The sequence below is a fragment of the Carcharodon carcharias genome, chromosome 13, assembly GCF_017639515.1.
Source record: "Carcharodon carcharias isolate sCarCar2 chromosome 13, sCarCar2.pri, whole genome shotgun sequence".
Taxonomy (NCBI): domain Eukaryota; kingdom Metazoa; phylum Chordata; class Chondrichthyes; order Lamniformes; family Lamnidae; genus Carcharodon; species Carcharodon carcharias.
The window spans coordinates 30,711,686-30,730,673 of record NC_054479.1 but is presented as its reverse complement, the minus strand read 5'-3'; the positions used below and the strand labels follow the sequence as shown (position 1 = coordinate 30,730,673).

Sequence of the window (18,988 nt, the reverse complement as noted above, 5' to 3'; positions counted from 1 at the left end):
TTTTTCTTTAACTTAAACTATCTATTCTTAATCTATTTCTATCCTTTTAATTTCTTCCCTTTCAAATTCTTACTGATTCTCTGAATAGCATTTGCCTAATTAATCATTTAACCCATGTACTGTTTCAAAAACCTCTATTGCAAACAGTGTATTTCAGTTCCCTCCTTCACTTTTTTAGTGATAACCCAGAATCCACGTGCCCTTATTACCAATTCACCAACTGGTCAAGGTGATTCTGCACCTCCGAATTATCCTGGGATGATTTTCCAATTTAATGGCGCTATGTAAATGCTTTATCACCTTATGAAAGTCTTTGATTATTTTGGAAACCTCTATTGGAGCAATTCTTATCCTTTCCTGTTTCAGTGAAGTAAAGGTCCAAGTTCTGAGCCTTTCTTTATGCAGGTTATCTGGCACCATTGCATTAATTCTTCATTGTTTAATATCCTTTTCCATTGTTTAATATCCTTCCCATAATGGGGTGCCCAAAACTACATGCAACACCCCTAGTGTGATCCAACCAATAGCTTGTCCAAATTCAACATCTTCTGTCTGCGGTTTGGTTCTTGTCTGGAATGTTGAATTTTACATTCCACTCCTAACAGAGCCACATGCATTTTAACATGGTCCAGTATATTCCTTTCTTTGTATGCTCTTTGTATGCAGAAGAATCTAGAAGTTTCTCATTTTAGAATTCCAACCCGACTTTTAGTAAATATTGGCACTATTACTTAATGGATGGGTTTGGCACTGGAAATAGTAGTTGAAGTGACATTTTCAAAATGTTTTACAATCCTGGTTTGTCGGCCTTTAATTATTTAAGGATTTCTAAGCCAGTCAAATTAAATGTAAACACCACTTTTTGAATTTCATACAATGCAACACGAAGGAATGTTACTGCTTGTGCAGTTTCACATTAAGGTACAATTATATGTGTACAACACTTAGTGCAGGCAATCATATTTGAGGGATGGTCATTTATATCAATTTATGTCAGTTATTTCACTCTGTACTTTTAGCTGCAAACAAGGATGTGCTGCTGTAAAACAGGATGCCATGTCAATTGTTGGCCCAACGAAAAAAACAGCTACTTCCTTTGCAGCACTGTGTGTAACGTTTTACCATAGACTGAACTTTTACCAGCAAGTCAGTCAGAATCCATTAATGTTTTACTGAGATGTATTAGTTTCTGATTAAATATTTATAGGTAGGATCATAAACAGTAATTCATTCACTTTGTTGAAAAGCTGTTTCTAACTGGCAGTATTCTACACTCCTTGCTACTAAAAAACTGAAAATTGCAGAGACTTAAATCAGCGCAGTGCCTTCACTTTTAACGTAATCCTGGGAGTGGAACTCCAGTTGATCCGCTGTGAGCCTCAACCAGGCAGGTTAACAGTACTCCAAGGCACTGTTAATTCATGGAACAGAGATGAATGGGTACATCCACTCAGGTAGCAACTCCTCCTAGTTGGCACCAGGCAAGGCGGCAAGTCAATATCCTATGGGGACAGTGGTCTTAGCTGATAAATTAACTGCAGTTTATTACTGGACCGTGCATGTCTTAGTCAATTGTAGCCCTTTGCTCATTGAGAATTCCAAATTGTCCACCTTGGCATGGGTTTGTTCCATTTAGGTTTTACGGGGTTTGTCCCTGTAGGGAGATTGAATGTGCATTTCATATCAGGTAAACTGAAGCAACATACATGAATTTCAGCAGTGGTGTAACTTTGAGGCTCTTAATAATGGTGGAGGGATTTCCAGGAGAGTCAGATTGAGCTAAAACTGTGCATTTGAATGTACCTTGACTAAAAAGTCACATGATGCTTAAAGAGCACTGAATATTTTCTTATTCTACTGCAATTCCATGTTTAGTAATAAACAAAGTATTCCAATTCTCAATCTCTTCTGACATTTAAACATTCTTTCCCAGTTAAAGTCAACATAAAAACACTGAACAGTTCCAACCAAAAAAAAAATGATCCTATTTTCTTTGCTGAACTGGTTTTGATTTTAAAATAATACTGTTCTACTTTGGTTCCGGACAAACAGTTGAACATTTCACTTTTAATTTACATAAAAGTTGTATGGACCATGACTGAAAACTAGCTAGTTTAGCTAGCTAATTTAACTAGTTCCATTCACACCAGAATTAGAGATATGCTATTTTATAGCCAGAATGCTCTATTGCTTCTTGAGGCCAGGAAATATATCTTGGAAAGGCAAAAGTAACTTGAAATTAAAGTCTTCTATTGTCCTGAATGCATTACAGAACATTTCACTTAATTGTGAGACTAGTGAAGGCAGTATCAAAGGCATACAAAGTAATTCAAGGTATGAGAACAAAAATCCTAACGCAAAGACACAAAAACAAGTGGAAAATGAGGCCAACGTGTAAATTATCCCGAGATTACTGATTGGTTGCATTCAAATGTTTTCAATAGGGGAGAACATGGGAAGTATCTAACTGCACAGTTTCATATATCTAAATCATCCAGACAGCAGAAAGGGAATTTATATTATGTTACAATTTACAAGATTATGATGTTTTGGGACTGTATCTTTAAATTTAGGACAAATTAAGGAGGGGCATGTGAACCGTTCTGCAATCTGCCTGACAGTCAGCCTGGGTCTGATTGTTAGAGATCAAAGGAATGCTTAAGATTATTTTACTGAGTAAAGTGCAAGGTATTTATACTCAGAGACATGGCAGCAGTTTCCAAGTTTTGAATAAGTAGACTCCGAGTCTCCCAAAGTCCCAGAAAGGTGCTGTTGTTGTTGTAATCAGGTTGTAAGCAGTTGTCCACTTGCTTTTAGGATGAATGGGGCTTGGGATCAAAGATAGCCAATTAGCATTTCTACCTGGATACAAGGTTAATGTATTTCACGATGCCATGGGGAAAAAGGACAGAAGAAGCCACTTTTAACTTTTCAATGAATACAGAAAAAGGCATTATGAAATCCCGTTCATGTGAATTCTGACCAAACCCACCGTACTTTCCTCAGCCTGTGGATTCTAAATCCCCAGCGAACTCCCAATTTTGTTACCATCCTTGTAGAGACCAATAACTTTTAAAAAGAAATGAGAACTTCCAGTTAATAGTTGAAAGAATGATGTCAAGATTTCACGTTTTAAAACTTTTACTGTAACAAATGACTAAAGGTACTATTGACTAAACGCTTATTTTTGTAGACAATTTATGCTTTAAAAAAGAGGAATATTCCCCATTTCTATTTATCACACATGGCACTCTCCACGGAAATACAGTCCTTACAGCAAATGGTCTACAATTGCTCCCAGCTTCCATGGGTTCCCATATACCCCAAGTAGTAACTTTAAATGACTGTCTCCAGGCACTTCCCTCAGTTTTCAGAGAGTTCTTTAAATCCACTACCAACAGTAAAGCCCGTTCCAAAGATTCTTCTTCCTCTGACCATGCCAGGATGAATCTCCCGGAATCCTTGCATGGCTGCAGAGTGCACCTCTTTAACTAGAGACCGTCTCCCTCCCATATTCAGCTGTCTCGCAAAACCAAGTGGCCTCTTTTCTCTGCTGACCACACAAAACATCTGCTGTCTGGAATTTTCATTGACTTGTAGCAAATCCTGTAATCTGATCTCAAAAATGTCTTCCTCTGCCCTCTTCCCTGTGGCAAATAAATTAACCTTGCATCCAGGTAGATTATTTACTTTTGATCCCACCTTAGAAGTAAATGGACAACTTACAGTACAACAGTTTACACCCCAATACCAACACCACCATTCTGGAACTTTGGAAGACTAAAAGCCTACTCACTATAAACTCACTGAGTGCCAGCAAGCAGGTTGTTTTTGAGCAAGTGCTACTCGATAGCACTGTCGACAACACCTTCCATCACTTTGCTGATGATCAAGAGTAGACTGATGGGATGTTAATTGGCTGGGTTGGACTTGTCCTGTATTTTGTGGACAGGACATACCTGGGCAATTTTTCACATTGCTGGGTAGATGCCAGTGTTGTAGCTGTACCGGAATAGCTTGGTTAGGATGTGGTTGGTTGTGGAGCGCAAGTCTTCGGTACTATTGCCGGAATGTTGTCAGGGCCCATAACCTTTGTAGTATCCAGTGCCTTCAGCAGTTTCTTGATATCACCTGGAGTGAATCAAATTAGCTGAAGACTGGCATTCTGTGATGTTGGTACAAAGGAGGAGGCAGAGATGGATCATCCATTTGGCACTTCTGGCTGAAGGTGGCTGAAAATGCTTCAGCCTTGTTTTTTCTAGCCAAGACACTTGGCTGGCAAATTTCACCTAATCTTCCACTTTTGCTGCTTGAGTTAGCTTTCATGATGTGCACAGCTATTTGCAGTGGCTCTTATCAAATTTTCGTTTTTGTGTAGCATGTCTGGCTTTCATGAGGAAGTATAGTGTTTCATTTAATACGTCATTTTCTGTTGCTATCATGCACAAACAAGTTTTACTGAGAAATCTGGGAAAATTCATAGGATCCAGATTATTGGATAAACTCTCAAATTTATATTATCCTTAGTAAATAAGGCAACAGGTTAAGAACGAAAATAGTAATCGGGCCTTAACATACAAAAGGTTTCAAGATCAGACTAAATCTTGCACAATCAATTGAAAGCAAGTGAAAAAGTCTGCATTGACTTTCAGCAGTTACCATTGCCTTACTATAAAGACACATTAAAATGGTACTAAGCCTAGATTAAATGATGTGACAGATGGGTGCGCACAAAGGGGAAGAACTTTTAAAAGTAGAATGTTAAATTAAGTTCACAGGGCACTTAACACAATGCACACAGTCATAATTAGAATTTTACAATCTCTCACTTTTTTTTAAAATCAACCACCAATCATATAATGCATTCTCTAGTCTCAAAGTGGCCAAAAAAGCTGCAATTCAGCCAATTGTTCCTTTTTTCTGAGCTTTGCTTCCTTCTAGCACAACTTCGAAACCAGGTTTTGAACTGATCAAACTTTCAGTTGAAACAATGAGTTTCAGTTACAATTAGCTCTCACTTAACACATGACCTGTTTAACAAATTAAGCATTAATCCATCAGAAATATCAGGGTGCTCTTTAGTGCACAGGCAATTATTCTTAAGATACTTAAAACCTACAACAAAACAAAATGGACAAAAGATGCATCTATTTATACACTGAAATCTAAATAAACCCCCACAGAAATGGATATACTCAGACAAATTCTACTGCCCATTTTTGTGAAACCTAAAATTTCAACTGGACAAAGGCATGCATGAGAGTTTCAAAAGAGATGGCAGAGGTGGAGGTGGTCAACATTATAGAAGTGGAAGTATTTGAGATGAAGACTATACGATGTGAGAAGATCTGGTTCAGCCTGAAATAACAGCCAGAGAGAGGGATGAAATTGGTGGCACAGGTACAGAGTTTGTGACAGGGGACTCAGATAAGAGCTTTAGTCTTACCAATAGTGGAAACTACAGCTCCTCCATAACTGGATATCAGAGCCACTAATATGGCTACTCTCATATCTGCCAAGAATATTGCTGATTAAGACCAATAGCAGCGCTGTGCTCGGATTCAGGAAATAGTGTATGGCCTGTGGAGACAAATGTCAGTGGTCTGGGGAGGGGTAGGAGGAAAGGGGAAAAAAAATGAATAAGTATATATGATCTCAATTTAGAAAGCATGCAGATGTTTGATTTCTAACTTGACAAGAGTGAACAACTTCCCTGACCAAGTTGGCAAGTATCTTTATCCCCTCAATTGGTTTCCTAATGGTAGTTTGACTTGCAGAGCAAGTGAAGAGAGATTTGCACACTGTCAAAGCATCAGAATCAGTGGTTGAAACATGCTTGACATAGTCACTTGTCAATTGTAACATATTAAATGATCATTACATAGTATACTTTTTGAATAAAAATATACAAATTTCCAAATCGTTTGTAGGAAAAAAACAAATATCAGAAGTTAACATTTCAAATTGTGGCAATATTTACCTCAGGAAAACAAAGAAAAATGGTTTATGGAACAGAATTTGCTTTCAAGTCATTTTGTGTACGAATAGATACTTCACAATCAAACAAGAAACATTAAAATCCCAGAGACATCACAACTACAAATGGTCTACAAGGCCCCAATGGATCATGAATAGCATTCACAAAGTTAATTAACCTTAGTCCACAATTTCAGCCATTTTATCCAATAGTACATTCAGAAACAGGATGTGAAATGATACTAAACTTTGGGTGCGTAAGTTGAGTGTTGAGGATCAAACTGTGAGTAAGACCATCTCCTCCAATGCACCTAGAACTTTCATTCAGCCCATCATACCTGGGCTGACTCTTTGAAAGCGCTGTCCAATTTAGCTCCATACTTCAGCCTTTACCCATAACCCTGAAAATTAGTCCTTAAAGTATGTGTCTTTCACCTCCCTAAACAACAAATGTAACTGCCTTGGGTCATGTCAAATGAGCCAACATAAAGCTAACATGATATGGGGAAAATGTTTTCAAATATTTTCAAATTTACTTATCATAGAAGTCAGGGGTACTTACTTTTACATTCTATCAAACCCACCGTTAAGATTATTTCCAACCCTATCGTTAAATCCTTTGGCTTCTTCACATGCATTATTGTAATAATAGATATAGCCATCTCCTTTGCAAACTGATGCCTTTTCTTGTCTTTTATCTAAACTCGTTCCAAGGGTTGGATGCACTATAAACAATCTTTTTCCATTGATTTCTATTCTCTGGGGCCCTCACCCACCTGTCCCATAGACAGGCCAATCCACATTCTGACATTATCCATCCATGCCATCTCGGGTCTTCCTTGTTCACATTTTCCAGGTGCTTTACCTTGCATTATCTCTTTTTCCCAAACAGTCCCTTCTTGTTCGCATCACATATCCAAAATACATGAGCTTCCTCAATATCACTGCCTCAAACAAGTTCCTCTAAACAGATACACCAATCTTACACTTCAAGGTGTGCGTGCAATTTTTTAATGCCCCTGCTTGTCACTCCTCATTTACAGGCCCACATTTAAAGAACCCAAACTAGAGATCGCACCCCTTGCCTCATAATAGAATAAACATAGAATTTCACACCTAGAGTATAGGCATATGTGAAACCTTACAGCCGACTGTAACAGCCTGAAAGGATGCAACAAAACAAACTGACTAAACCTCAAAGGCAGCACCCAAGTTAAGTCTTGCATTTAAATTGGTCTCAATGACAGACAAGAATCACACATCAATAGGGGTAGAATCAGGACTTCCAGTGGGAGGAAGGAATGGCTTAAATACAAATTTGGCTAGAGGCTGATAATACACACCTAACAACTGAATGAACCAATTCTCAAAGCAATCATGTACTGCTACAAGAATCTGCAAAGCACCAACAATTTCAGATTTGGTTTATGACTCAAAGCAGCAGAGTCAGCATACAATACATTCTATGAGATTATGTTTTAATTATGTTTTTAAAGTATTCCCTTCTACCCCACCCATTACTTTTTCAGGCTGTGCCATGGCATGCAGGACTGAAAAAAGACAAACTGAGCCAGTTTCAATGTTTGTAGACAAGATGGTCAACACTGGGTGAATATATTTTGATAAATGCGCCAGAGTCTTGAAAACATGTGTCCGGTGAACAGCCAAATTAATAGGAGCCATAGAAACAAATGGTAACCTGAACTCAAACTTTACAGAAACTAAACCAGCCTTTAACACTGACAATTTCCTAGCCAATGCAAAAATTCAGAGAGAATTTAACTTTGTTTCTAAACGTAAATGCATCGAAAGTCATCCTAGGAATAACACTAGCAATGTTACTTCATAAAATCATTTCCATCAACCTTGGTTAGCAAGTTTTACCAAGTAAATGGGGTGGGAGGGAAAGGGGAAAACAGTACTTCATTGTGACTTTGGGGCAATAAACCTGTCGCTGAAATATTTTATTAATTTTAGTCAAATTTACCTGTGTCAAGGAAATTTAACTGCTTCCTAATTTTGTTGACTGCAGCAACTAACTGTAAAGGTGAGAAATTCACACGTCTTACATAGGTAGTTCTGCGAGGTAACATAATGAGATTAAAGAGCATGAGCTGGAATAACTGATACATTACATCAGCGGAAACCTAAAAGCTTGTTTTTTTTAAAAAACCAGCTTTGCTCATTTTTCTTCCCTGTTTCCATTGGTCTCAACATTCCTATAATTTTGAAACCTACATTCCATTAAACTGCAAGAGAAGAAACACTATAATTCAAGATGGGGGGTTCACATATTCAAAAGTAGCCTCAGTTCTGGGAATTTCAGTAAATTAGGTTCTGCTTAGAATTTATGACAATCAGACCAAAATGTAAATAATAGCCACTGAAAAAAGAATCTGAGCTGTCACTATGTCGGCACTTCCTTTTTCCAAGTACACTGTGGTGAAAACTGGGCTGTTCACAAAACCTGCATTCACTATGAATAGGCTATAAGGTAAATAGGAACAAGAATGAAAGTTCTCTGCACAAATTATTCACTACAAGCTCCAAGCATATAACACCTTTACCACTACCACAAGCTGCCAAGCATCGATTATGCAAAGTTTCTTTTTCACAAAAATAATATAAAAAAGGAAGTATCAATATAAAAGTTTCAAACTCAGTTCTGTTATTAATCTATAATTTGCTGAAGTATAAACAATGCTTCTACTGGAATAAAAAACAATTCTCAATACATCCAGTTTTTAACTTATTACATTAGCACTATGGAACTGTAATAACCAGCAGATCCTAATCTAAGAACACTTGAGTGCTCACATATTTATAGCTTGGTTTTAAATTTAATTCCCAAGAAGTCTTTCAACTAAAAACTTAAATCAAAGTACTGTGACCGTTATATGCAATGCAATGGTCATGAATGACACCCCACTGACAATTTACACCCCACTTTAAAGATTAAAGCTACTTCAGTGGTGTGGTATTCAGTATCTATTGCAAAAGCTCGTGTACCATGACAATGGGCAAAAATAGATCTAGATTTAAGATGTAATGTATAATACATCAACCTATAAACAGGGTGATTTGTGTACTGGATGTTCTGGCTGAAATATCTTGTCCCAAATTTCTGGACTACTGAATACCTTATGTTGTGATGGAAACAGATGATACCATGCAGCATTAATAATAATTTATATTTAATAATAATTTACTTTTATGTGGCAAAACTATAAATTTCATATCATTCAGAATTGAGGTTCAGATCTGAGCAACAGCAGCCATGAAAGTAAGGGGTTGTAGCCAAATATAGTACTGAACAGGTAAGGGGTGCAACAAAGTGAAAGAGTTTGTTATGAAAGTTTTAGAGTGTGAAATCAAGGTGACAAAAGGCTTTGCCAGTGATGGTAGGACAGATGAAACATCCACAGGCCAGAGTTGGAAAAGTGAAGGGTCAAACAGGTATACAAAGGCTGGGGGTGTGGATATAGCTAGGGAAGAGATTGGTACCCCACAGCTTTGAACTTAATGTGCACAGGACACCAAAGAAGATTTACAATTATATGGGTGGTAAGTAAAGAGGGCTTTGTGCAAAACAGAATAGAATGCAGATGGCAGCAGTCTGAATGAATTGGTATTTCTGGAGGATGGTGCTTTGAGAAGCTGGCAAGAAAGTAGTGGGAAATTTTGAGTCTGGAAATGACAAAAGATACGGACATGAGTTTCAGCAACAGCAAAGACAAGTAGCAATGGAACTCTGAGCGGTTAGTACCATGGGCGAAGGGCAATGGAGAATGGGGTTAATCATACAGGTCTCTGACCACAGTGATCTGAAGTGTTGTGGGTGGAATGGTAACAAGACCAAAGGAATTTGAACTGACCAAGGACACAGAATTGAGATGTTCCAGAATCTTCAGAGGTACGGGAGTTTGGGGCCAGGATGACAGTTGAAGAGGAAAGGGTGGTTGAGAGCAGGCTTTTAATTAGTAGGTAGACAAAGCACACAATTGCGCATACTTGGATAAAAGTTTTCAGGTGTTTTAATATCATCCTCTGTTATATTATTATCAACTTAAGTGCATTCTATTTGCTGTTGACCAGCTAACTTGCTAAACCAATATGCAGTGTGAACGGATAGGGAGATTTATAATTTACTTAAAGTTCCTGTTTTTTTTAAATTAACAATGCTCAGAAGAAAATCCTAAGGGACTATACATTTGAACTAAAACATCATAATTTTGGTGGGAAAAGCCACCTTTTAGGCTATCACCTCTTCTAATGTAGTTTAATTTTAATAGTCGTACTGACCTATTCAGTATATCTAGTTCAGACTTTTGTCGATCAACTGAAAAATGCAATGCAATTACTTGACTAGTAACAAAAAGAGTGCAGAATGGCAATCCAGGCCAGCTAAATAAACATGTGAAGCGTATCTGTGGCTCAGATCCATTATTTCCACATTAAATAAAAGGCAACTACATTAAATGCTCATTTATCCAAAGAATACAAACTTCTTTTTAAAAATATATTTTGACCAAAGTTACAGGTTGGTAATTGGTGAGTTAAAGTGTTACATTCACATAGAACAGGACTGTCCAACAGAAATGACTGACTAGCTATAGAAGTGGCTATGGCGACACATAACTAACATGTATGTTTACTTAATAAACATCTACTAAATTCAGTAAGTAAGGAAGCAAAGAACTCACAACAAATCAAAAAAAAAACACTGGCACAATGCTTCTCGTCTGATCACTTTACGAGAAAAAGACACTAAATAAGGTTAAATTAATATGCTTATGCTGTATGAATTGCATTGAGATCACTTGGTCAATAGTTAATCAAGTCACTGATTCAAAAGATTATCGGTTCAAGTTCCCATCCAGGACTTGTGCACATAAACTAACATAACATCTCTGAAATACAAAACAGCACCACATTGTCAGAGATGCTGTCCTTCGGGTGAACAGTTGCCTGTTCGTGTGGACATTGTGGCTCCTAGGATATTATTCAAGAAGGGAAATCTCCAACTGAACAAACCAGCATTATCCTTAACTTGCACCTCCTAAAACAGATACTAGCTGGTCTTTCATGTGATTGCTGCTTGAGAGACTATGCTATATGGGCTGCTACATTCAGCAAAATCAATAGCACTTCAAAGTATAAGAAGGGCTTTGGGACATCTGCAGAAACTTGTTAAGTCACTCCACAAATGAAAAATATTTTTCTTATTACATGCAAAATCTTCATTAACTGACTATAATCATTCCATTCAGCTGGTTTTGACAATGAAGGCAATGTGAAGCATTATGTCATCATTCAAAGGTATATTACCCAAGTCTTCTTCCCCTAGATTCACAAATTTATCAAACTGTGGCAAAGAATACTAAGGTGAGGCATCAAGAGGGCTGAGGAAATATGAACAAGCGTGAATGAGTGAGAACTAGTTACAATTACAGTGTGTGCATGTGTCCTGTCCACAAAAAGCAGGCCAAATCCAATCCAGCTAAAGTGCCATCCCAGCAGCCTACTTTCAATCAGCAGTGATGGAAGGTGCCATCAAAAATGCTATCAAGCAGCACTTCCTCACAAAACATCTGTTCACCAATGCTCAGTTTGGGTACCATTCATACCACTGGGCTCCAGACTTCAATACAGTCTCGGTCCAAATATGGACAAAAGTACTGAATTCCAGAGATGAGGTGGGAGTGACTGCCAAGGAGCCCAGTAAATTGAAGTCAATGGAAATCAAGAGAAAATTCTTGATTGAAGTCATACCTAGTTCAAAAAGAAGGATGTTTGCAGTTGTTGAAGTCAATAATCCGGCCAGGTTGGAAGCTTGGTATTTAGCAGCAAACAACTCACCTCCTGACTCCCAAAAGCAACTCATCTAGGCTTCTTTGACAGGCTCCTCCCAAACCTAACTAGAAAGACAAAGGCAAGTTTCTCACAGCATCTGACTTGGGAATATCTTGCAATCCCTTCACGGTCACTGGGTCAAAATCTTGGAACTCCTTACCTAACAGCACTGTAAGTACCTTCATCACAGATTTCAGTGATTCAAGGCAGCGGCTCACCACCACCATTTTTCCAAGGGCAATTAAGGATAGGCAATAAATGCTGGCTTTACCAGCAACATCCACATCCCATTAATAGTTTGTTTCTAAATTGACAAAGAAAAAAAAGTCCATTTTCAAAAATGGGGTAAACGTTAATGGAATAAGAAAGATTTTATTTTGAACATGACATTTTTAGCATTAATTTCCTACACTATAGGCTGACTGTTATTTCTTTAAAATTATCTTGAAATTTCAAAATGTGCACTCAATTTTCTACCACACAGCATTGTCAGAAATACATCTATAATGAATTCTATTATAGAATGAAAGATGCACAAAACCATACAACATTTTATATTTACATTTCAACCACAATAATGTGGTTGCCTCAGACGTGCTCTGCAGCCATGGTATCTATGTAACTGGTCCAGTTAAGTTTCTGATTGCCTTAAGTAACATTTCTATAAATCTTTTGAGAGTTCCTATTCTCAATAATGGAACTAGGACAGACAATCTGTCCTCTTTTCTTCCCGCTAATTTTAAATTCACTGTGAAAACAATCTAACACATATTCTAGGTGGCCTGGTGGAGCAGCACGGCATGGATATAAATCTGTATTTATCTCTGACCCCAACGAGTTTCAGACCTCAGGTGTGGCTCCTGTGGTTTGTCCCAAACAAAGCACAAACAGACGCGAAGGTCAGAAAGGTTCATTTTCAACCACCTTTCATTCGCAACCTCAATTGGAGGACTAACAACACAGCCTTGGACTACCCTCCAAATCAAGAATGTGTGAAAAGGCAAGGGTGGGAAGCAAATTCATTCAAATCTGGAGCAAACTAATATGGAACAAAGTTCATTAGCTCAACTGACAGCTCTGTTGTTAAAGTTCAATTCCAGATGAGTACAATATTAAGATCTCCCAACCAAGGTGACATTCTGTGTGTTATAATAAGCCACAATATCCCTACATTAGGGAAAGCTCTTGCATCTGATTAACATTCAGTAACCCGCTGCTAGAAACTGCATATGTAATGTGTGGGCTTACGCTGCGATCTCCTTTCCCCTTTTAAAAGGGAAAGTAGCCAATGAACACATTAACTTAGCACAAATGAAAAATGCTCAGGTAGGAAAAGACTGGAAAGCAAGAGCAGTGGTGAAATTGTTGCCTAACAAAAATCGACCTTATTTGGTTGGGTGTGTGTGTGTGTGTGTGTGGGAAAGGATTTAAGAGAGAATGAAAAATTAGGAGCCAAGCCAGAAACATTGTTTTATTAAATGCGGGAGATTGCTGTGTGCAAAATGAGCTGCCTTGTTTCCTACATCACAACAGTGACTGCACTTCAAAGTGTTTCACTGGCTGGAAAGCACTTTGAAACATTCAGTGGTCTTGAAAAATGACATATAAATGCAAGTCTGTCTTTCTTTCTCATTTGGTTCCCTTTTACGACTGTCAAATTGGTTCAGAATAAATCTCCGATTATTCCAGCTCATCTGCTTATTTTCCAGCGTCATTAAAGCAATAATTATCATTGGTTCAGTTGGCTGGCTCAAAGATATTTACAGTGATGTTAGCTAATTTGCTTTTTCAATGTTTGCACCATAAAGCAGAAAACTCCAAATAAACTATAATTCTGGACAGTAGTGTATGCCTCAAAACATGTTACAATAATTCTACAAGAATATCAACAAGGTGTTAAGATTTCAATCATTCAGCAGATTTCAGAGTTTTCCAAAAGAGGCATCAAGGGCTGATTTTTTTTTCCATCAATTTTATTCAGTTTTTGTATTGAAAGCTGAGATAATTTTACCATAATAAACTAGATAATACCACCTATATGCCAATTCGCAATTCATATTTCCTAATCTTCAACCTTGTTGTCTTGGCCTAGGTGTATCCACAAAAGCAAGTTCACAAATCTAATGCCAAACTTTCCAAAAGCTCCTTTTACAAAACTAAAATTGTCAATTATTGTAAATTTCCCCCAGAAGCACATTCATGCACAGACTTTCAGGCAGACATCTATCATTATATGCCTAGTGGCTTTTCTACCACCACAGGCAAGGCGGCATGCATTTTTCAGACTTCTTGCAGTGACGCTCCAATTATTTCCCACGTCACCTCCAGCATTTACTTTGAGAAACACTGCTGTGTTTTCACCCCCACCATCCCCACCCCGTTCAAAAGCTTAAGATGTCTTATTATCTTTGCCCATGGTATCTTCTCCTTGGGATTTCCCAAATGACTCAGCCTTGGACTTTTCTTTATAGCCATTGATATATATATATTTTTTTTTTTCCTGACCAGTAATGACTTCGTCTTAATCGCCGATGGTTTCATGATGTTTATCCCCGGGGGAATTACTAGGTAACGCTGCCATTCCAATCAGTTGTCAAACTTTGGGCCCTGTTGGCATCGACTCTGCAATCTGCAATGAACTCCGGGGGGGGGGGGGGGGGAGACACGTGTCGCTTTAACACAAAAAAAACACACAATTTCCCTCAGGAAGTAAGTTTAGCCTGAGGGAGGGGGAGTGCAAGAGAGAGAGAGAAAAAAAAATATATAGTTAAACAGATTGGGGGGGGGGGGGGGAAGCAGCGGAAAAAAACTTGGAATTTGCATCAGTGACACTGGACCACAGGGGAAGAGGGAGTGAATTGAGGCAAGTTATTTACGCAAAGCTTCGAGGCTGCAGTTTGCCTCAGTGCCGGGGCTGTGATTTCTTGCGCTTGGGACTAGAAGCTGGATCGTGGCCCGAGTGCTGGAGAGAGACAGAGACAGAGACAGAAAAATCCCTTCAATCAATACTCACAGGTCCCCCGTATATTGAGCGCCGCCGACGAAACCGTACTTGTCGATCTTCTGGTCCCCGTTGACGAAGCCGTTGATCTCGGAGTCGGAGCCGATCGAGCTGAGGTCCCCCCGGGGGCAGGAGTCGGGGTCGGGATCGGGATCGACGGCCAGGCTCTCAGTGGTGCCCCGGGGCGACGCCGCTTCGGGCGCCGCGTTCGGATCGTCCTCCCGGCTCTTCTTCATGGCTGTCTGGGGGGGGGGGGGGGGGGGGAGGCCTGGGCCCTGGGCCCGCGCGGAACTGACCTCCTCTCCTCCTCCTCCTCCGCCGCCTCCTCCTGCACCGGCTCCTTCCCCTCCTCCTCCTCCTCCTCCTCCTCCGCCGCCGCCGCCGCCGCCTCCTCCTCCTCCTGCACCGGCTCCTTCCCCTCCTCGTCCTCCTCCTCCCGCCGGGAACGTTCCGCCCCGGACTCTCCTCCTCCCCCTCCCGCCGGGAACGTTCCGCCCCGGACTCTCCTCCTCCTCCCGCCGCCGCCGCCGCCGCCGCCTCCCGGACTCTCAGACGTTCCTCGCGCTGCTCGGCTCTTCTCGGCTCCCGCCGCGTCGCTCTCCAACCTCCCGTGGCATCTCTCGCTTTTTACTCTGTTACTTTTTTTTAAAAGAATCGCCCTCCCCCCCGCCCCTGGCGGGAGTTGACAGACATAGAGCAGGTTCCTTCCAGTCGGTCACCGACTCGCAAACTACCTTCCCCGCCCCCTCGACTAAGGAGGGAAAGAAGAAAAAAAAAGTCCCGCTCGGGGGAAGCAGCTGCGCATGCGTGACCTAGGCTCCAGGCCCCGCCCCGATTCTTGAGCAAAAAAAAAGGAGACGTGCCTCAGGGCATTTTCCTGAAATAATAAATAACAGATAAGATTATCTCCACTTTAGCCACAAACAGAAAGACTCGCTGCATCTGAAGCAGAAAATAGCATCCTGGCTGATGGGTGAAAATTAAATAGACAACAATTATTGCTCCTAGAGATATTTTTTTTAAAACCGCGAAATTTCATTCTGCAGAAGATTGATGAAAAAGTTTTTGTAACTTGTTAATATCTTTTTTTCCAAATCTCCAATTGCTTTCAACTGTTTGCCATTAGTTTTCTATAAAGCATGGTATGTTCAGTCTCAACCTCCTCTCAAACAAAGTTGGTTGAATCGCAGAGGATAAAACTCGTCGCCCGCATGGATTGGATCCACGAATTTTAAAATAATCTAGGGAAGGGATAACAGAGGCATTGCTGTACATTTTTAATAACTTGTTAGAAAAAGATGTAGTGTCAGAGGACTGGCAGATGGCTAACGCAATACATATAAGGGGAATAAACCATCTCCAATCAACAACACAGGGGTAAGAAAAAGTAATGGAAATAAGAATAGAAAATCATTGAGAAAAGAAAAATATAATAATACATAGCATGGATTTCAAAAGGGGTGATCTCACTCAAGAAACCTTATTGAATTTTTTGAGGAGGCGATAGAGAGAGCAGACAATTGTAATGCAGTAGATGTAATTTATCTGAATTTTCATAAGTTGCCCTTATCTGAATAAGGGGAGAAAATGCAGAGCCGGAGAGAAGTGACAACAGAATAGATTTCTAGCTGAAAGCAAAATACTGTGGATGCTGGAAATCTAGAACAAAAATACCTGGAAAATCTCAGCAGGTTTGACAGCATCTGCAGAGTGGTATACAGTTAATGTTTTCAAGTCCAAATGACTCTTCATCAGAACTAAGGAAAAATAGAAAAGAGGTGAAATATAAGCTGGTTTAAGGGGGGGTGGGTGGATAGAGGGCCAGTGATAGGTGGAGATTGCCAAACGATGTCATAGACCAAAGGACAAAGAAGTGTTGACGGTGGTGATATTAGCTAAGAAGTGTGCTAATGACATTAAGGGTAGAAAGCAGGACAAGCAAGGGACAGATAGCCCTAGTGGGGGTGGGGGGGGATCGAAATAGGCTAAAAGGTGGAAATACATTTAAAAATAATGGAAATAGGTGGGAAAAGAAAAATATATATAAATTATTGGAAAAGGGGGGAATCGGAAAGGGGGTGGGGATGGAGGAGAGAGTTCATTACCTAAAGTTGAACTCAATATTCCGTCTGGAAGGCTGTATTAACCAGCTTATATTTCACCTCTTTTCTATTTTTCCTTAGTTCCGATGAAGAGTCATTCAGACTTGAAACATTAACTGTATCCCTCTCCACGGATGCTGTCAGACCTACTGAGTTTTGCCAGGTTTTTTTTGTTCTAGATTTCTAGCTGACCTCAAGACAGAAAGCAGAGAGTGGAAGCAGAGAGCATTTATTCAGAGTGGCAGAAGGTGGGAAGTGGTGTTCCACAAGGCCTTGCACTGGGGCCATTACTGTTCACAGTTTCCATTAATGGTTTGGACTTTGGAATCAAAGACACAATTTCTAAATTTAAGCATGACACCAAATTGGGGTTGGGCAAGTTGATAGTCAATACTGAGGAGGACTGCAACAAATTACACAAGGACATTAATAAACTTACAGAATGGATAAATAATTGGCAAACAAAGTCCAACACAGATAAATGTGAGATAGTACATTTTGATAGCAAAAATATAGAGGTCACATTTCATGGAAGGTGAAAGTCTAGGTGGGTTAGAGGAACTAAGGGATCTTGGTGCACAACTAAGTAAAAGTTGTGGGTTAGTGAGGCCATAAAAAAACAAACCAAGGATTAGGCTTTATTTCTCAAAAAATAGAATTGAAAAGCAGGAAAATTATGATAAACCTCAAAGGACTGTGTGCAATTCCGAATGCCATATTATAGAAAGCAGAGAGAGGTATAAAAAGCAAAGAGTGGCATTAGAGAGGGTGCAGAGAACATTTACAAGGATGATACCAGAAATGCGAGGGTATACATATCAGGACAGGATGAACATGCTGGGTCTCTTCTCTTGAAAAAAGGATGAGGGAAGAAAAGACGTAATGGAGGTCTTTAAAATTATGAAAGGTTTTGATAAAGTGGATGCAGGGAGAATCTTTCCACTTGCGAGGAACAGCATATCTAGAGGCCATCAATATAAGATAATCACAAAGAAATCCAGTAGGAAATTCAGAAGAAGCTTCTTTATCCAAAGAGTGGTGAGGATGTGGAAATTGTAACCATAGGGAGTGGCTGAAGCAAATAGTATAGATGCATTTAAGAGGAGGCTGGATAAACAGATGAGGGAAAGTTATGATGATAGAATTTCTTTTATTTGTTTATGGGATGTGGGTGTCACTGGCTAAGCCAGCATTTATTGCCTATCCCTAATTGCCCTTGAGAAGGTAGTGATGAGCTGCCTTCTTGAACCGCTGCAGTCCCTATGGTGCAGGTACACCCACAATGCTGTTTGAGAGGGAGTTCCAGGATTTTGACCCAGTGAAGGAATGGCGATATATTTCCAAGTCAGGATGGTGAGTGGCTTGGAGGGGAACTTCCAGGTGGTGATGTTCCCATGTATCTGCTGCCCTTGTCATTCCAGGCAGTATTGGTCATGGGTTTGGAAGGTGCTGCCAAAGGAAGCTTGGCGTGTTCCTGCAGTGACCTTGTAGATGGTACATTCTGCTGCCACTGTTCATCAGTGGTGGAGGGAGTGAATGTTTGGGGAAGGGGCCAATCAAGCAGGCTGTTTTGCCTGGATGGTGTCAAGCTTCTTTAGTGTTGTTGAAGCTGCACTCACCAAGGCAAGTGGAGAGTGTCCATCACACTCCTGACTATCACCTTGTAGATGTTGGACATTCTTTGGGGAGTCATGAGGTGAGTTACTCACCGCAGGATTTCTAGCATCTACCCGCTCTTGTAGCCACAGTATTTATATGGCTAGTCCAGTTCAGCTTCTGATCAATTCTGCCCCCCAGAATGTTGATAGTGAGGGATTCAGTGATGGTAATGCCATTGAATGTCAAGGGGTGATGGTTAGATTCTCTTTTGGTGGAGATGGTCATTGCCTGGCACTTGTGTGGAGCGAATGTTACTTACCACTTGTCAGCCCATTCCTGGATATTGTCCAGGGTCTTGTTGCATTTGAACATGGACTGCTTCAGCATCTGAGGAGTTGCAAATGGTGCTGAACATTGTGCATTCATCAATGAATATGCCCGCTTCTGACCTTATGAT

General features: G+C 39.9%; 1 protein-coding gene across 1 annotated transcript in view; it reads right to left on the bottom strand.

Annotated features, from left to right (window-relative positions):
- tbc1d10ab (TBC1 domain family, member 10Ab) overlaps positions 1-15,100 on the bottom strand; it is a 63,610-nt gene extending 48,510 nt beyond the window's left edge. The window contains exon 1 of the mRNA XM_041202066.1: positions 14,843-15,100. Within this exon, the coding sequence (XP_041058000.1) occupies positions 14,843-15,066 (224 nt within the window). The 5' untranslated portion in view covers positions 15,067-15,100. The remainder of the gene's footprint in view (positions 1-14,842) is intronic.
- Positions 15,101-18,988: the final 3,888 nt, after the last annotated feature.